Source organism: Daucus carota, chromosome 8 (assembly GCF_001625215.2).
Source record: "Daucus carota subsp. sativus chromosome 8, DH1 v3.0, whole genome shotgun sequence".
Taxonomy (NCBI): domain Eukaryota; kingdom Viridiplantae; phylum Streptophyta; class Magnoliopsida; order Apiales; family Apiaceae; genus Daucus; species Daucus carota.
Window position 1 is genome coordinate 27,598,310 of NC_030388.2, and position 16,444 is coordinate 27,614,753.

At 34.5% G+C, this 16,444-nt stretch overlaps 2 protein-coding genes and 2 long non-coding RNA genes across 6 annotated transcripts; 2 read left to right on the forward strand and 2 right to left on the reverse strand.

Moving 5' to 3' along the window:
* Positions 1 to 6: 6 nt before the first annotated feature.
* On the reverse strand, positions 7 to 2,108 carry LOC108200059 (heat shock cognate 70 kDa protein). Its single transcript, XM_017368119.2, has 2 exons — positions 1,894 to 2,108; positions 7 to 1,655 (listed from the first exon to the last, which is right to left on the reverse strand). The coding sequence occupies exons 1-2, from the start codon at positions 2,099 to 2,101 to the stop codon at positions 7 to 9; spliced, it is 1,857 nt and encodes a 618-aa protein (XP_017223608.1). The 5' UTR covers positions 2,102 to 2,108.
* A 1,468-nt stretch (positions 2,109 to 3,576) lies between these two features.
* Positions 3,577 to 5,942, forward strand: LOC108197556 (uncharacterized). The gene is made up of 3 exons (XR_001802025.2): positions 3,577 to 3,832; positions 4,695 to 4,748; positions 5,604 to 5,942. It is a non-coding gene; the product is annotated as an uncharacterized LOC108197556 (long non-coding RNA).
* Positions 5,943 to 6,345: 403 nt separating this feature from the next.
* Positions 6,346 to 9,490, forward strand: LOC108197698 (uncharacterized). Its single transcript, XR_001802069.2, has 2 exons — positions 6,346 to 6,543; positions 9,169 to 9,490. It is a non-coding gene; the product is annotated as an uncharacterized LOC108197698 (long non-coding RNA).
* Positions 9,491 to 10,587: 1,097 nt separating this feature from the next.
* On the reverse strand, positions 10,588 to 15,409 carry LOC108197763 (heat shock cognate 70 kDa protein). 3 transcript variants are annotated; one of them, XM_017365457.2, is made up of 3 exons: positions 15,104 to 15,409; positions 12,578 to 12,807; positions 10,588 to 12,488 (listed from the first exon to the last, which is right to left on the reverse strand). In XM_017365457.2, exons 2-3 carry the CDS (start codon positions 12,798 to 12,800, stop codon positions 10,828 to 10,830), a joined length of 1,884 nt encoding a protein of 627 aa, XP_017220946.2. In that variant the 5' UTR covers positions 12,801 to 12,807; positions 15,104 to 15,409; the 3' UTR covers positions 10,588 to 10,827. The 3 variants fall into 3 exon arrangements, with proteins under 3 accessions (XP_017220946.2, XP_063938515.1, XP_017220947.2); XM_064082445.1 differs by having other exon boundaries at positions 12,593 to 12,807; positions 14,381 to 15,409; XM_017365458.2 differs by having other exon boundaries at positions 14,381 to 15,409.
* Between the last annotated feature and the right edge of the window lie 1,035 nt (positions 15,410 to 16,444).

Consider the following 16,444-nt stretch of genomic DNA (forward strand, 5'->3'; position numbering starts at 1 on the left):
TTTATATTACTCAATCTTAATACCTTCAATGCCAGGGATGTGTCTATTGCAGATTGCCTCAAGCTGCTGCTTCTTGTACTCGTACTCGCAAATTTCAGCATTTCTGTTTGAATTAATCCATTCAATTGCCTCTTTAAAAGAATAACTTAACATCTTTTTGACAGAAGCTTCAAGCATGCAACTTGTTTCAGTTTCTTCCCTCCTGTTATATACATAATCCTCAAATGCAACCATTGCATTAACCTTCCGCTTGAACTCCTCGTCTTCAGTCTTAAACTGTTCAGCATTCTTTACTATGTTTTCGATCTCCTCCTCTGTTAGCGTTCCTCCTCTGATGATTTTAATGCTTTTCTTCAGTCCAGAACTCTCATGCTCAGCTGAAACATTTAGTACCCCGTCACCATCAATTGTAAAGGTTATGCAAATCTTAACTTTGCCCCTCGGGGCAGGAGGCAGGTCACGTAGTTCAAACTCTCCAAGTAAATTGTTGTCTTCCACTCTTGTTCTCTCACCCTCATATACTCCGACTCCCACAACTTTTTGATCATCTCTAACTGTGCTAAAAAAATTTTGCATTGAAACGGGAACAGTTGTGTTCCTTGGAATTATTACATCCATGAGATTACCGCTCACTTCGGTACCAAGAGACAGAGGAGTAACATCCAGTAGCATCAAGTTCTTAATATTGTGATTAGCCTCTCCACTCAAAACAGCTGCTTGTACAGCAGCACCATAAGCAACAGCCTCTTCAGGATTTATGTTCTTGCAAAGTTCCTTCCCATTGAAAAACTGTTGCAACAGCTGTTGCACTTTAGGAATTCTAGTAGATCCACCCACAAGCACAACATCATCTACATTGTTCTTGTCCATCTCCACATCTTGCAAACACTTCTTTACAGTGTCCACACAACTTCTGAATAGATCCAAGTTTAGGTTCTCGAATTTGGCCCGAGTAACTTTTGCGTGATAATCAATTCCCTCATACAAAGAATCAATATCAATAGTTGTCATAGCATTATGAGAGAGAATCCTCTTCGCCTTCTCACAAGCATTTTTCAATCTTCTTAAAGATTTAGCATTTCGACTTATGTCTTTTCTATGCTTGCTTTTAAATTCCTCAACAAAATGGTTTAGCAAACGATTGTCAAAGTCCTCACCTCCAAGGTGAGTATCACCTGCAGTAGCCAGCACTTTAAAGTTACCCTTTTTGATTTGAAGGAGAGACACATCGAAAGAACCTCCACCAAGATCAAAAATAAGAACTGTTCTCTGCCCCACTGAACTGCTTGTAAGCTTTTGGTCAAGACCATACGCGACTGCAGCAGCTGTCGGCTCAACAAGGATACGCAATACATTGAGCCCAGCTATTCTTGCTGCATCTTTTGTAGCTTGGCGCTGTGAATTACTAAAACGTGCGGAAACAGTAACAACAGCATTCTGTATTTCCTTTCCCAAATACTTCTCAGCAATTTCCCTCATCTTGATGAGTACCATGGATGATAACTCCTCCGGTGAGAATCGTTTCTCGACACCCCGGTAATTCACAACAATCTTAGGTCTGTCATCAGAATCACCAACCACCTTGAATGGCCAGAGCTTCACATCACTTTTCACTGTTGAATCAGAGAATCTCCTTCCAATCAACCTTTTAGCATCTGTACACAAAACACATTCAGAACTAACATGCAGACAACTGTTAACAATCGCTAATTTTATCTCTCTCTGTGAATTAAAATATACAACCAAAATTTTAAAAATAATAACAAACACTATGCGGTTAAAGCACCTAAACATTAGTAAGTCGAAACAGCCTATAAAAAACGGAGGGGGTAGAATACAAGCTTAACATACTACATAAAAAAACTCTTAACGTAGATCAGATAAAACAAGTACCGAATATGGTGTTGACAGGATTCAAAGCAGCCTGATTTCTAGCAGCATCGCCAATGAAACGCTCCGTGGCAGCGAAAGCAACACACGATGGCGTAGTTCTGTTACCTTGATCATTAGTAATGATTTCAACTCGATCATGTTGCCATACTCCAACACAAGAGTATGTTGTACCTAGATCAATCCCAACTGCAACTTTATTATTTGCCATCCTGCAACTATAACTAAAAACAATTTCCCCAGACTTTTCTGTGAGCTATTATAGATTCTGATTTTATCTACTTGCAGAAGAGAATTATATAGAACTTATATTCACATCATAGAGAAGTGCAACGGTTAAGAACGTTGATTTTATTTTACATTCTCTGAACAACTCTTTGTATTCTGTTCCTTCATCATCGACTTAAAATTAATTCATAAGTAAATGCATTTGAACCTCTTTGGTTTTAACCTTCTGACAAAAACATAATACTCCAAATCATATGTACTTTTCGCTTGTTGTTTGGCATCACAAATCCCATCATATATTTCCAAAGGGTTTGTCTGGTGTGTGCCCATGTGCACATGCTAAGCGCGGAATTTGATAAGTTTGGGAGGTTTTGATTGATGTGGTTGTTGTATTTGCAGGGGGTCCACCATTATTAAAATATGAGAGCCAATCAAAATCTCTCAAACTTGTAACATTCCGCGCTTAGTATGTGCCCATGAGCACACACTAGAAAAACCGATTTCCAAATATTGGGTGTCTGTTTAAAGTTTTTGATACTGGAAATACTTAATCTGATCATTTTCCGATGACGTCAGCATATTAAATACTCCCTCAGTCCCATTTTAGTTGTCACATTTGGTATTGTGCCAGTCAAATTGACCAAAATTTGACTGAAATTTATTAATATTCTATCAATTGAAAAAATAAAAAAAAATATGTCACCGGAAGCAACTTTTAATCTACTTTAAGATGTGATTTTCAGTTTTTTAAAATAATAAAAGAATGACTTATAATCTTTAGTCAAAAAGTTAGTCAATTTGACCAACAAAAATAGAAATGTGACAACTAAAATGAGACGGAGGGAGTATATAGCAATTGATGAACTGAATACAGTACAAATTTGAACTGATAACTCAATTTGAATCATTTAAAATATACTACTCCAACAAATTTTATGCAGTGGAAAATGTTCCGAGGCAAATTAGCAAAATATAAAACTTTTGTGGACTTAATTCGGTTTTTATTCCAAAGAACAAGTGGAGTATTTATTTTCAGAGAATAGTGTGTGTTTCTGGACTTATAAAATCACCTTATTTATATTGTTTGTATAAAAACTCAAAGAGTCAACATGTAAAGAGTGCAAGCACAAAAGCAAAGTAGTATCAACAACGTCCTAAAATTAACTTACACTTTGCATCAAAAATCCAAGTCAAATCAATAATAGTAATGACGGTGTCAGTAAATAAAAAATAATTACCTTGCTAATGATGAAGTAAAACTGGTGTTAACTCGGATTAATATTGTAATAATCTGAAAGTTATTCTCTCTTAAAGAAGTACAGTAACTGGTGAAGTTGTGGTACTGTTATGCTCTGTTTGGTTGGCCTGAATGGAATGAGTTTCGGAGAGAATGGAATGGTCCATTCAGCCCATCAAAAAATTTTGTTGTTTGGTTGGGCCAAAAGAATGGAATGGTCCATTCTTTAAATCATTCCATTCTGGACCGGCAGTATACAACCTATTCTCGAACAAAACAAAGGGACAGCTCCATTCCATTCTCTTCTCTGCTCCCGCACAAAATCAACATATACAAAAACTGTCCATTGTATCCATGTCCGGCGATTCTCAGCGAGCTTCGAACTCTACCGAATCTGCAATCATCAACGAATATGTCTCGTTTTCATTGATCTACCATTCTTAACATTTTCAAACCTCAATTTATCTAAATAAACAGGTTTGATTTCCATCCATTTAAATTTCTTCATTATTCTTGCTAATTTATGTGTTTTTATGTCGATTGATTTCGATAAATCATTTGTCAATCTAGCTAATTTATGCGATTTCGGTGTATGGATGTGCCTAGGGCAGTTGCTCATTTCGGATTAGATGCTTGTGTTTCACCATGTGTATTACGTGTTTGATGAAATGCCTCTTAGAACAATGAGAATTGCCTGTGCTTGATTTATTCTCTGATGGAGTATGTGTCAGTAGGCCGATACAGAGAATGTGTTAAGCTAGATAATTTGTGTTATACAGTGAATCTACAGGAGGTCCACAGGGGCTCTTATAATCAAGGATTCTATTTTTAACTATATGATTGCTTATATTCACAAGTATATTTGTGTTATGTTTTAGACAAGGCTGATGCCATGTTTGGCTGTGGGTTTGGTCCTGATTTTCATAGGTTTCTTGACTCTAATTTTTAAATTTTGGTGGTACTAAATTGTATGGAAGTCCATTCATTTATATTGTCCTAACTGATATGCCAGAGAAATTGTAATGGGGGTCTAATCCGGATTCATTACCTTTTAAAACTGATTTTTTTAATCCAACATTTCTGTTATGCTAGCTCAGATGGTTTATTATAATGGTTTCTGTGAATTGCCTAGCTGATTTCTGTTATGCAAAATTTGAGCTTTATTATAATGGTTTGCTGGAGCTTCATCTTGTTAACATAAGGGAAACATAAGAATAATTAGGCCTAAATCTTTCTTAGCAGTTGCTGTGTCGACTCAACTTCGGATGTAATCTGAACCTTATTTTACGGATTTTACTCTATTAGATGATCTAATTTGGCGGGTTTGTGCTTATGGCAGAGAAACCTGAGCCTGTTGAGGAAAAGGATGCTGAAGGTGGTTCTGTTAACAGAGGTAAGACACCGGAACTGATTAAGAAAATTGTGATTAATTGCACAGGAGATAGCTTTGTTGGGTGGCTTTTTATCTTGGTTAATTCATATAAATCTGCGTTGCTGAGTTCATATGATTTATCATTATGTGTCCTGAGTTCATATGATTTTATGTTGTTGAGGTGCTGCAGATTTTATAAAATTATAGTTTTATCTGATATTCTGTTCTTTGCCAAGTAGAATCTTCATCTGTTGCTAGTTTAGTCATCAGGAGCACACACTTTTTGACGAACTTCTCATCCTGGTTTTCTACAATCTCTCTTGTGTTATTTAGATCATGTTGTGACACTCTAAATTATTTACTCTGCTATTTTGTTCGTTGATTGCTGTCACAAGGTTCTACATTATAGAAAATTAATGTTTACTTTTGAATATGTCTTAATTTATATATATGATGACCAAACTGTTGGACTGATAATCTCACTCTCAACTGGCTAGTTAAAGTTAAACCAAACTCTTGTCATTTCCTTGTACTCCTGTATTCTTTATAAGTTTCTGGTGTGTACAAATATATATTTTACAAAGCATTTGCACTTGGTTTATTTTTGACCATTATTGTCGTATCATCTAGTGTTGCACATACACACTTACCTTTCATCTTTTACATGGGGCTGTATTGTAATGACTCACTTTTTGTCACTGTAGATGCCATTTCATGCACTAAAACGTGATACCTGGTCTATTTGAGCACTCGAAAAATGCATCTTAGACTCTGCAGTTTTGTCAATGTGGACTAACAAAGTTTCCTGTCAAGTTCTTTACTCTGCAGTTCATTCAATTTTCTGAATTTTGGCTAAACTACTAAATTTGTTCGCAGCCAGATCTGAACCTGCATCTTAGACTGAATGCGGCTTCATCTTAAATTTCTGATATTGTTCAGAGTGCTTTATTCCCTGATGCTGGCTTGGAAAGTGGACTTGGTCATGCTGGAGAAGTGGGAGGGCTAGTAATAGTTCGGAATCTTGACCTCTTCTTGGAGAATTTTTGTATTTTATTTGTAAATTATGAAGGAGAATTAGTAGTGGCCAAAGTTTGGATTTTTTTTGTAAATTTTTAATATATATTATAGTTGATTAAGTTGCTACTAATTTGTGTAATGAAATGTGAAGTATGCTATTGACATGAAATTAATCCATTTGTCTATTTGATTTATAAATTCTGGAAGTTAAAATTTTATATGAAAAAAATTTGATAAAAAAATAATTAATTACCATTCCATTCCTTTGAGTAACCAAACAACTCAAATGAATGGAATGGTTCATTCCATTCCAATCATAAAAAAAATGAACCAAACAAGAGTTTTGAATTGATCATTCCATTCAACCTTCTTTCCATTCTCTCACCATTCCATTCCTAATCTCATTCCATTCTTAACAAATTTCATTCCTCCCAACCAAACACAACATTAGGCTCTGTTCACTTCACTTGAATGGAATGCTTTTGGGCTGAATGGAATGGTCATTCCGGGCTGAATGAATAATTAACTTGTTTGGTTGGGCCAACAGAATGGAATGAGTTATCCAGGTCCATTCCTTCTGGGCTAAAAAAAATAACAACTCATTCCTTTGAAAACATGCGGTACAGAGCCATTCCCTTGTCGAATTAAAATGGCCAAGACGATCTACTCTCTGCCCTAGCCCCCGCGATTGTTCTCTCCGGATGCTATCTCTCTCTCCGAATAGAGCGCTCTCTCTCCCGATTAGCTCAATCATCTGTCTAGCACTCACTCTTTCTCTCAATTAGCTCCCTCTCTCTCGGTTAGCACGCGCTCTCTCTCTCTCTCTCTCTCTCTCTCTCTCTCTCTCTCTCTCTCTCTCTCTCTCTCTCTCTCTCTCTCTCTCTCTCTCTCTCTCTCTCTCTCTCTCTTGGTTAGCTCTCTCTCTCTCTCTCTCTTGGTTAGCTCTCTCTCTCTCTGTGATTCGAATACCTACTTGTATCAGCTTGAATTGTTGATTTTGATTATGTATGCATTGTCGGTATTATGAACTGTTTGATTTATATGTTTGAGAATTTGTATGTTGATTTTGATTATGTATGTATTGTCGATAATATGTCTGTATTGAGGATTTGAGGTGCCGTATATTTATAATTTTTCTGCTAATTTGTATTTGTAATTCTCTGATAATTTTTTAGGAGACTAGATATAATCTACTTGATTTCATCAAAATTAAGAATAATTTCATAATAATTTGTATTTGAGAATATTCTTGCTTGGTGAAATTGGATGGAACCATATGGTAGCATATGAAAAAATGTGGATGTTTGTGCGTTTTCCCGCTAATCTACCACTGTTTTAGAGCTTGGTTAACACTGTTTTAGGCTTATAAAAGAATTTCATTCGTAACTAGTGTTTAGTTATCAAGAGTAGGTGGGCTTATTATTACCTCTCCAGAAGCAAAACTGGATGTCTTTAGTTTCCATACCTAATAAGATAAGAGAGTGTTATTATCTCAGTTCGACGATTATTGCAAAATCATGGTGTGTAAGATTTTTTTACCTCTAAATATAGAAGTTACAGATGTTTATGCTGGAAGCATGGTCTGCAAACACCTGCAGGAAAATGAATATATAACAAAAAATATAAGCCAACTAGCTGATTGCGTAGTTCTGCACTGGACCCCCTTTACAAATTCTTATCTTCCTTTTGCCGTAATAACAAGTCTATTGTTATTATCTAAGGAAGAGATTCCTTGAACTCTATCATGAAGGACATATGCCTGATTTAGGACATGTAACTAGATATTAATGACTATATACTAATTACATTTCTTCTTAGACCTTAAGATCACACAGAAAACCAGATTTATTGCATAGAGTTATGAATGCTAGATCTCAAATATAATTAATAAACTGAACCAGCTGATGTTACAGAGCCATATCGCACCAAACCTCCTTTTTGCTGGAAGGAATATAAAGTGATGGAAAACGAATTTAGAATAGCAGTAACAATCTGAAGAACACAAGCACTCCAAGAAATAAAAGGGCTGGTCATAGATACCTGGCGATCGTCTTTTAGGACATTGTTTATCCGTTCTCTAACATCTGTAATTAAGATGCTTTAGTACTAAAAATATATTTGGAGAAAGAGAAAATGTAGGAGATTTTGGTAGTAGCCAACAAGGCTGCCATATATATAAATTCTTTATGTTTATATCACTTTGCAGAAGTTTTGGATTATATAACAACTTTGTTTTAATTAATTTAATCTGTCCACCCTACTTAGTCTGATGAGCTAAAGATTTAAGATTTCAACCTCTTGTCTTTGGCTCTATTGATAGGTCTCAGAACTAAAAAGAAAGCTAGTTTTACAGATTTTAATGCATTGAAAGACTTCATTCATTTTAGTTTAAAGTAATGAACAATGGTGCAGCGTTTGTAAAAACGACCCCCAAAATTTAAATGCTCATCCCCGTCTAACTTTTAATAAGACGGACTGGTATTTTCTTTGGAGTAATGAGCATGGTTCCACGACGAGCATGGTCCTCCAGAACCAAAGACATGAAGTTTTAACATGGTCATGTAGCGAAACTTTGGTGTGCTGTTGTTAAAATAGGTGCCTTATATTAGTATCGTAAACTATACACAATAAGTCTACTTAAAGAAACGATATTAATCTGAGGTTCCTTTCACCTTTGGACTCTAACAACTAAGTGAGACTTACATTTAGAATTTAGAATTTAGAATGTGATTGAGCAAATGTTTGAATTGCAAATCCTACATATTGAAAGTGTCATTGGGAGCACATGTGAAGGGGATGGTAAAACCAACCTGAGCTCTTCTGATGAATCTCACAAATAGTCACTACACAGCCACGTACTTGCAACAACTTCTCTTCTTCTATATATATAGTCTAGTCAGCATTGTAGATTTCTAGTAATTCAGTTACTTATAATATAACCTTTAATTATAGCAGAAAAGGTGTGGATAATTTAAATTTTAGATAAAGAATCTGTTACTGCAACAGATTCTTATGTGACTTTTTAAGTTATGTGACTTTTTAAGTTTCTGTTTTACTCTTAATAAACTACCGATATTAGTACTCCATATTAGAAGGCTTTGGTAGTTGCTACTTGCTATACACTGCTTAATTTAAGACTAACGAACCAGCCTTGATAAGGAGGGACTCAGGGCAGGTATGTAAATCAACAAGAGAAACTGTGTGCGTCTACTCTACTAACCAAGGCGTCAGTAGCTGTATATGTATCAGTGTTTTCTTGGTTTGTAAATGTATCATTGTAAATATAAGTAACTAGATATTTCTTGGTTTTTTTGGTTTTTGACCGGACTTTAGATGCTTCACTTGTCAATTGACCCTCAGCCTTTGTTCCGGTATGTTTTGTAGTGATAATATTAATGATCTGTTCTTCGTTCTGGCAATGCAGGGGGTTGCGCAGAATGCACTGCTTAAGTTAATTCATGAAAATTCCTCTTCCATGCGCAGCAATCTGTATGGCAGGAAGATAATTGCATGTCTGGAGAAGACAAAGAATAACGCGATGTGGACATTGAACTGTTGAAGGAGTCTCCAGATTAGTTGTGCTGTTTAAAAATCTGAAAATAACTTTGATGTTCTGTTGTTTTTACATGGTCAAGTAGCGAAACTTTGGCGTGTAGTTGAAATAAGTGCCTTGTATTAGTATCGTAAACTTTGATGGATGCTTGTATGAGACTTGTCGATTTTTATTTTATACTTATTTTGATGAAGTTCAATTTAAAATTTGTATTATGTTACTTCTAGTTAATTGTATTTATTTTGTCGATCGAAATATTTTTTTTTTCAAATTAAATCTAACAATCGGGTTGGGTTTTACAATGATTAAATTAAATATGACTTCCATTACAATTAAATTAAAATTCTTGGCTAATTTCATTCCATTCCATCCTACATAATTGGACAAGTGAACAAGGGAATGGAATGACCATTCCTTTCCCATTCCATTCCCATTCCATTCCTTCTTCCATTCCATTCCGGCACCATTCCATTCATGCGAAGTGAACACAACCTTACAGTAATAAGTTTGCAGTTTCCCCGCCTCTATAGTCTCAAAGGCTTCAAACTCGCGCCATTTATCTTTATTTTTTCACTCCAGCAAGTAAAAAAAACCCTAGAATGACATATCCTCCGGCTCCGGGAGCAACTCAGTTTAATATTTTAGTCGGGCGGCCCAGTTGTATTCTTTCGCCCAGGCTAGTCCAACGTCATTGAAATATTTTTTTTTTTATTTTTTTTTTTGACAAACAAAAAATTTTATTAATACGAAATGCAAACTCAGTCGGGACAAATCCGAACTGTCAACTACAATCCGATTGTGAAACAAATAACGAACTAAACAAATAATCGTTTTGTTTTCTATTAATTTTATAATAAAATATTTCAATGTACTATATTTCACTTTCTCCTCTATGTAACAGACTAACAGGACAGACCTTTTTTATTTTTTATTTTATTTTTATATTTACTTATATTGAAGATAGTATTTATTTTATTACCTTATTTTGCATATTAATGATTTATTATTAATTTGCATATAGTTGTATAATTAGATTATTCACAAAAGCATGTAAAGATGATTTTACAGATATTGATACGGTGAAAATTTTGTTAAGGAATCTCGTTGTTTCGGTTAATATGTTACAATACATTCAATGCATACGTATCAGGAAAAACATAATTTATTGGATTATAAATCGCATAGTAGTAACTCATATTTAAGAAAAATATTACTATCATTTTTCTGTAAACTTATTTTTTATTATATTTAATAGAAAAAAAATTAATCGGAAGAAATGAATTCAAAGACTCGCATCAAAACCTGAAATCATATCAATATCAATCTAAACAATACTGTTTTGGCAATATAATAAGGGATAACAGAAGAAAGTATTTGCAAAGAAAGTTGCTCTTTTCACAAAAATCAGAGGATTAGACCAACAGCTAATACACATTCAGATTACCCCAATAGGCTAACATAGCTAAATTGTTGATATCCAAAACAGTTAAACACAACAAACATTCAGAATCTTGCAAGTAAATACTGACATTATTCATATTCCTCAATCTCCATACCTTCACTGCCAGGAATGAGCTTATTGCAGATTGATTCTAGCTGCAGCGTCTTGTACTTGAACTCGTATATTGCAGCATCCTTGTTTGAGTTTATCCATTCAGTTGCCTCCTTGAAATAATAATTTAACATATCTTTAACAGAAGCTTCAAGCATGCAGTTGCTTTGGCTGATGGCTTTCATGTTCTGTATATAATCCTCAAATGCAAGTATTGCCTTGACCTTTTTCCTGAATTCCTCATCTTCAGCCTTCAAATGTTCAGCATCCTTTACCATTACTTCAATCTCCTCCTCTGATAGCGTTCCTCCTTTGATGATTTTAATGCTGTTCTTCAGTCTAGAAATCTTATGCTCGGCAAAAACAATTAGTACCCCGTTGGCATCAATTGTAAAGGTCACCAAAATTTCATCTTTGCCTCTTGGGGCAGGAGGCAGCCCAGATAGTTCAAACTCCCCAAGTAAGTTATTATCTGCCACTCTTGGCATCTCACCCTCGTATACTCCGATTCTAACATATTTTTGACCATCATAACCTGTGCAAAATGTTTGTTCCACTGAAATGGGATAAGTTGTGTTCCTCGGAATAATTACTTCCATGAGACCATCATTATGTACTTCAATACCAAGAGATTGAGGAGTAACATCAAGCACCATCAAATTCTTGATATTCTGACTACCCTCACCACTTAATATGGCAGCTTGTACAGCTGCCCCATAAGCAACAGCCTCTTCAGGATTTATATTCTTGCAAAGTTCCTTCCCATTAAAAAACTGCTGCAGCAACTGTTGCACTTTGGGAATTCTAGTAGATCCACCCACAAGTACAACTTCTTGAACATTGTTCTTGTCTATCTCAGCATCTTTCAAACACTTCTCTACAGTGTCCAGACAACTTCTAAATAGATCCAAATTTAAAGCCTCAAATCTAGCCTGACTAATTTTTGCATGATAATCAATTCCTTCATACAAAGATTCTATATCAACAGTTGTCACAGCACTATGAGATAAAACCCTCTTCGCCTTTTCACAAGCATTTCTCAATCTTCTCAAGGATTTAGCACTTTTACTTATGTCTTTTCCATGCTTCCTTGAAAATTCCTCAACTAAATATTTCAGCAAACGATTGTCAAAGTCCTCACCTCCAAGGTGAGTATCACCTGCAGTAGCCAGTACTTTACAGCTATTCTTTGTAATATTAAGGAGAGAAACATCAAAAGTACCACCACCAAGATCAAAAACAAGAACTATTTTCTCCCCTGATGAACTACTTGTAAGCTTCTGGTCAAGACCATAAGCAATTGCAGCAGCTGTCGGCTCAACAAGGATTCTCAATACGTTGAGTCCGGCTATTCTTGCTGCATCTTTTGTCGCCTGGCGCTGTGAATCACTAAAGTGCGCAGGGACAGTGACAACAGCATTCTTTACTTCCTTTCCCAAGTACTCCTCAGCAATTTCTTTCATTTTACAGAGAACCATGGCAGACAACTCCTCGGGTAAGAATCGTTTCTCCACACCTCGGTAATTCACAACAATCTTGGGCCTGTCATCAGAATCACCAACCACCGTAAATGGCCAGAACTTCATATCATCTTTCACAGTTGAATCTGAAAATTTCCTCCCAATCAACCTTTTAGCATCTGTGTACACAAAATATTTATATAAGCATTAAAGCACTTTTAAATAAGATGCAGGTGCACCACATATTAAACTCTAAACAGATACTAACAGATAATACAAGTACCAAAAATAGTGTTGGCAGGATTGAAAGCAGCCTGATTTTTAGCAGCTTCACCGATGAAACGCTCTGAATCAGTAAAAGCAACACATGAGGGTGTAGTTCTGTTACCCTGGTCATTCGCAATGATTTCAACTCGATCATGTTGCCATACTCCAACACAAGAATATGTTGTACCTAGATCGATCCCAACCGCTACTCCATTATTGACCATCCTGCAACTATATTAAAGAAAAAACTCCAGAATTATCTGTAAGCTATTATAGATTATGTTACAGCTACTTTACAGAATAGGATCTTATAGGACTTATTTGCGCATCATAGAGAAGTGCAGCAGTTAAATTGTTGATTTCAGATTACATTCTCTAAACATCTCTTTGTATTCATTTCTTTCGTCAATCAACTTAGTTTAAATTCAGAAGTATAGGCATTTGGACTTGGTTCTGCACTTTTCCCTAAAAATCTGATTGATGTTCCAGCACTTCTGTTTGTTGTTAATGAATCAGTTAGTTTCCAAATAACTTGGTGTCTTCTTACAGTTTTTAATAAAGAAAAAGAGCCGGAAAGTTGGTTTCAGTTATAAACTAGAGTATAAGACAGGTGATAATGGGGAGGGAATTTCTTCGAGGGTCCTTGGTAACTTGAAATTCATTTCAAATTCTTGATTTGGTTCACGATAACATTTAAATATTAGATTTCATTTTATCAACTCTAAGACCATCTCCAACCCATGACACTATTTTGGTGACAAAACTACACCAATTTGGTGTGAAAACTAGACCATTCCAAAATTTCACTCCAGCCAATCAACACCATTTCCTACACCAAAAAGAATTTTTTCCACATTAAATAAAATATTTTCTCTTTCTTAAGTTATTTATATCAATATTGAAGTGTTAATTTAACCATGTTTATGAAAATTTGAAATTGATTATGATTGAAGAATAAAAAAATAAGATAAAACAACTTTAAATGGGACATGGAAGAAATAAATTTGTTTTCTTTAACAAGTATGGGGGTATAGTGGGGATTTTAAAAAACTCCAAATTTAATGTAAAAATGACATCAAATCAATACTTTGACACCAAATTTGGTGATGTTAGATTGGAGCAAGTTTTACGCCAAATGTAACACTAATTTGGTGTTTTGGTGTTGCATGGCATCTAAATAAAGGTAATTTTTTCTAAATAATTGGAAATTAGAACTCGACTTGTATAATTTGAAATATACCATTTCAGATTGTTTTCAAGGTGTCGAAAATGATCTTAGACAATATAGCAAAATACAAAAAATTTAAACTTATTTTGGTGCCTTTTCTCATGAACAAATATAATCAACTTCTTCCCGGCTTCTCCACTTTAAATAATAAGTAACTCCTTGGAAATTTTTAAGAAAAATAAGCTAAAATAAACACCCTAGATCAAAAAGTCAATCAAAATTGATCCACACTCAATACAAGTACGGTCTTTCTAATGTGTGCCCAAGGGCACACAATAATCACAAACTTTTATGAAAATGGGCTATTTTGATTGGTGGAATTGGTGTGAATGCAGGGGGCCACAAACATTTATTACCTATCCACCAATTAGGAGCTAGTATTTTCATGAAAATTAGTGACTATTGTGTGCCCATGGGCACACCATAGAAAATTCGATACAAGTATACAACCAAATAGACAAAACATAAATGATATGTCAATGACTATTGATAAAGAGTGAACAAAACCAAGGTATTAGCACTGTACTATTAAAACATGATTAATAATCCATGAGGATGTAGTAAATGAAAAATTACCTTGTTAATGATGAACATATTCTCTGTTAAACAAGTAAAGTAACTAGTAAAGTTGTAATAAATTGGTAATATACGCGCTCTGTAGTCTCCAAAGTTTCAAACTCGCGCCGGTTCTCACTCTACTTTTCACTCCAAGTAAAACCCTAGAATTACATCTCCGACAGCGGTAACTGAGTTTTACATTTTTAATTGGGCCGGCCCATTTGGATTTTCCTTTTCCTGGTAAATGGCGCACATGCTCTTGCTGGGCTGGCTGTAGTGCTACTGTGCTATACCCTATGCACGTGTCATAGTTTTCAGATTTTCTTGAAGTAATTAGAATAAGGGCTTTTCTCATAAATACCCAAGTCTAAATGATATTTTGCAAAATTACTATCAATTTTTAAAACAAATTGCAAAAATACTATACTTCAAAATATATTTGCAAAAATACGGAGGTTGCATATGCAACCATATCTGCAACGCTAGCAACCATGTATGCAACTACAAATGCAACTTAAAAAAATCTTTTGAAAGTTACCTTTAGTTGCATAATAAGTTGCAACTAGTTGCAAATGGCCAAAAAAAAAGCCCCTGCGGGGCCGATAACAATAACACAAAAACAACCCCAAAAACAATCACAAAATCAAAATCAACAAACATTGCAACCACAAAATCAACTAAAGCAACAAATTAGAAATCAACTCAAAAACAATTAGCACACTTTCTCTGCTCCACACTTACCTCTCTCATATACCCGTTCTTTCAGCCACCGCCGAGTGTCGGCCTCATCCTCCTTCACTACCCACCATCACCATTAGAATCCATTTTCACTTCTATCTATCTAACCCCGACTCTTCCCCCCGAATGTGTAAAGAGACATCAAGATAGAGGGAGAAGGAAAAACGAGCGAGGACAGAGAGAAAGAGAGAGGTAAAAAGAGAGAGAAAAGAAATTAAAGAAATGGAGATGGAGGAGAGAGAGAAAGAGAAGGAGAAGGATATGAGAAGAGGGTGGGTGAAGAGAGAGAGAGGGGGGTAAATGGGGGAGTGGGACGATCGTATCGTATTAATGCAATTTTCACCTCATTTTCCCTACTCAAAACGTAAATGTGCAATTAATTGAATGTAGTAGTAAGTTTGCAATAAAAAACATAAAAAGCTGTATATCCGATAATTTCCCTTAGAATAATTTGTGTCTTTTTTGAATAATAAATATAATAAGAGGTCGTCCGGGGTATTTAAGAAAGGGAAAAGGAAACAAGAAATCTAGTTCTCTCTGTTGGTGTTTGTTTTGAAAAAATTTTCATTCCCTTTCCTTCTTTTTAGTTTTAGGTTTACCCAAAATTCCCCATACTCCATTCCCCACCCCACCTGGTATTTCCTTTCCATTTGAATTTTTTTTTCATTTTCATTTATAATGTATTTCAGAATTCATTAAAATAAGAAGTAACATATAAAATATCTTTGAAAATCAAAAATAAATTTTAATTTAGATTATGTATTAAAAATAATTATGATATAATTTATAAGTCAAGGTATTTAAAACATTAATGACATTTTAAAATAATAAATTGTATAAAAATATAAAAAACATAAATAAATTTTATTATTATAAACATAAATATATTTGAGTCTTTGATATTATTTAATCTCTGAAAATCAAATATAAAGATAATCATATAATTTTTCATTTTATTTCCAGATCAAAACCAAACTGGTAATACAATTCAGTATCATTCTTTTCCTTTCCCTTCGTTTCTCTTTCTGAATTGCATTCCATTTTTCTGAATCAAACCAAACGGCCCCTAAGTATGTTGATTTTCGCTATAATTTTCCACAATACAAATGTCTCATCAATTGTTTTTATATCTTAATTTGATATGTCAACTATAATTTTAACTAAGCATTTTTAGAAAGAAAACGTTGATAATTTGATTTATTAACTATTCGATTTTTTTATATTATTTTATATTAATATTGAGTAAAATCTCATTTTAATATATTATAATGTTATTACTCAAATACTATAATGTAAATGTCAAATATTACTTTCATAAAATCCACATCTACTATAGCTGGTAAA

Coding starts and splice junctions, on each gene's coding strand:
- LOC108200059 (XM_017368119.2), bottom strand. CDS start 2,101: ATGGCAAATAATAAAGTTGCAGTTGGGATTGATCTAGGTACAACATAC. Junction 1,656..1,893: donor TCCTGTCAACACCATATTCG/GTACTTGTTTTA, acceptor TTTTGTGTACAG/ATGCTAAAAGGTTGATTGGA.
- LOC108197763 (XM_017365457.2), bottom strand. CDS start 12,800: ATGGTCAATAATGGAGTAGCGGTTGGGATCGATCTAGGTACAACATAT. Junction 12,489..12,577: donor TTTTGGTACTTGTATTATCT/GTTAGTATCTGT, acceptor TTGTGTACACAG/ATGCTAAAAGGTTGATTGGG.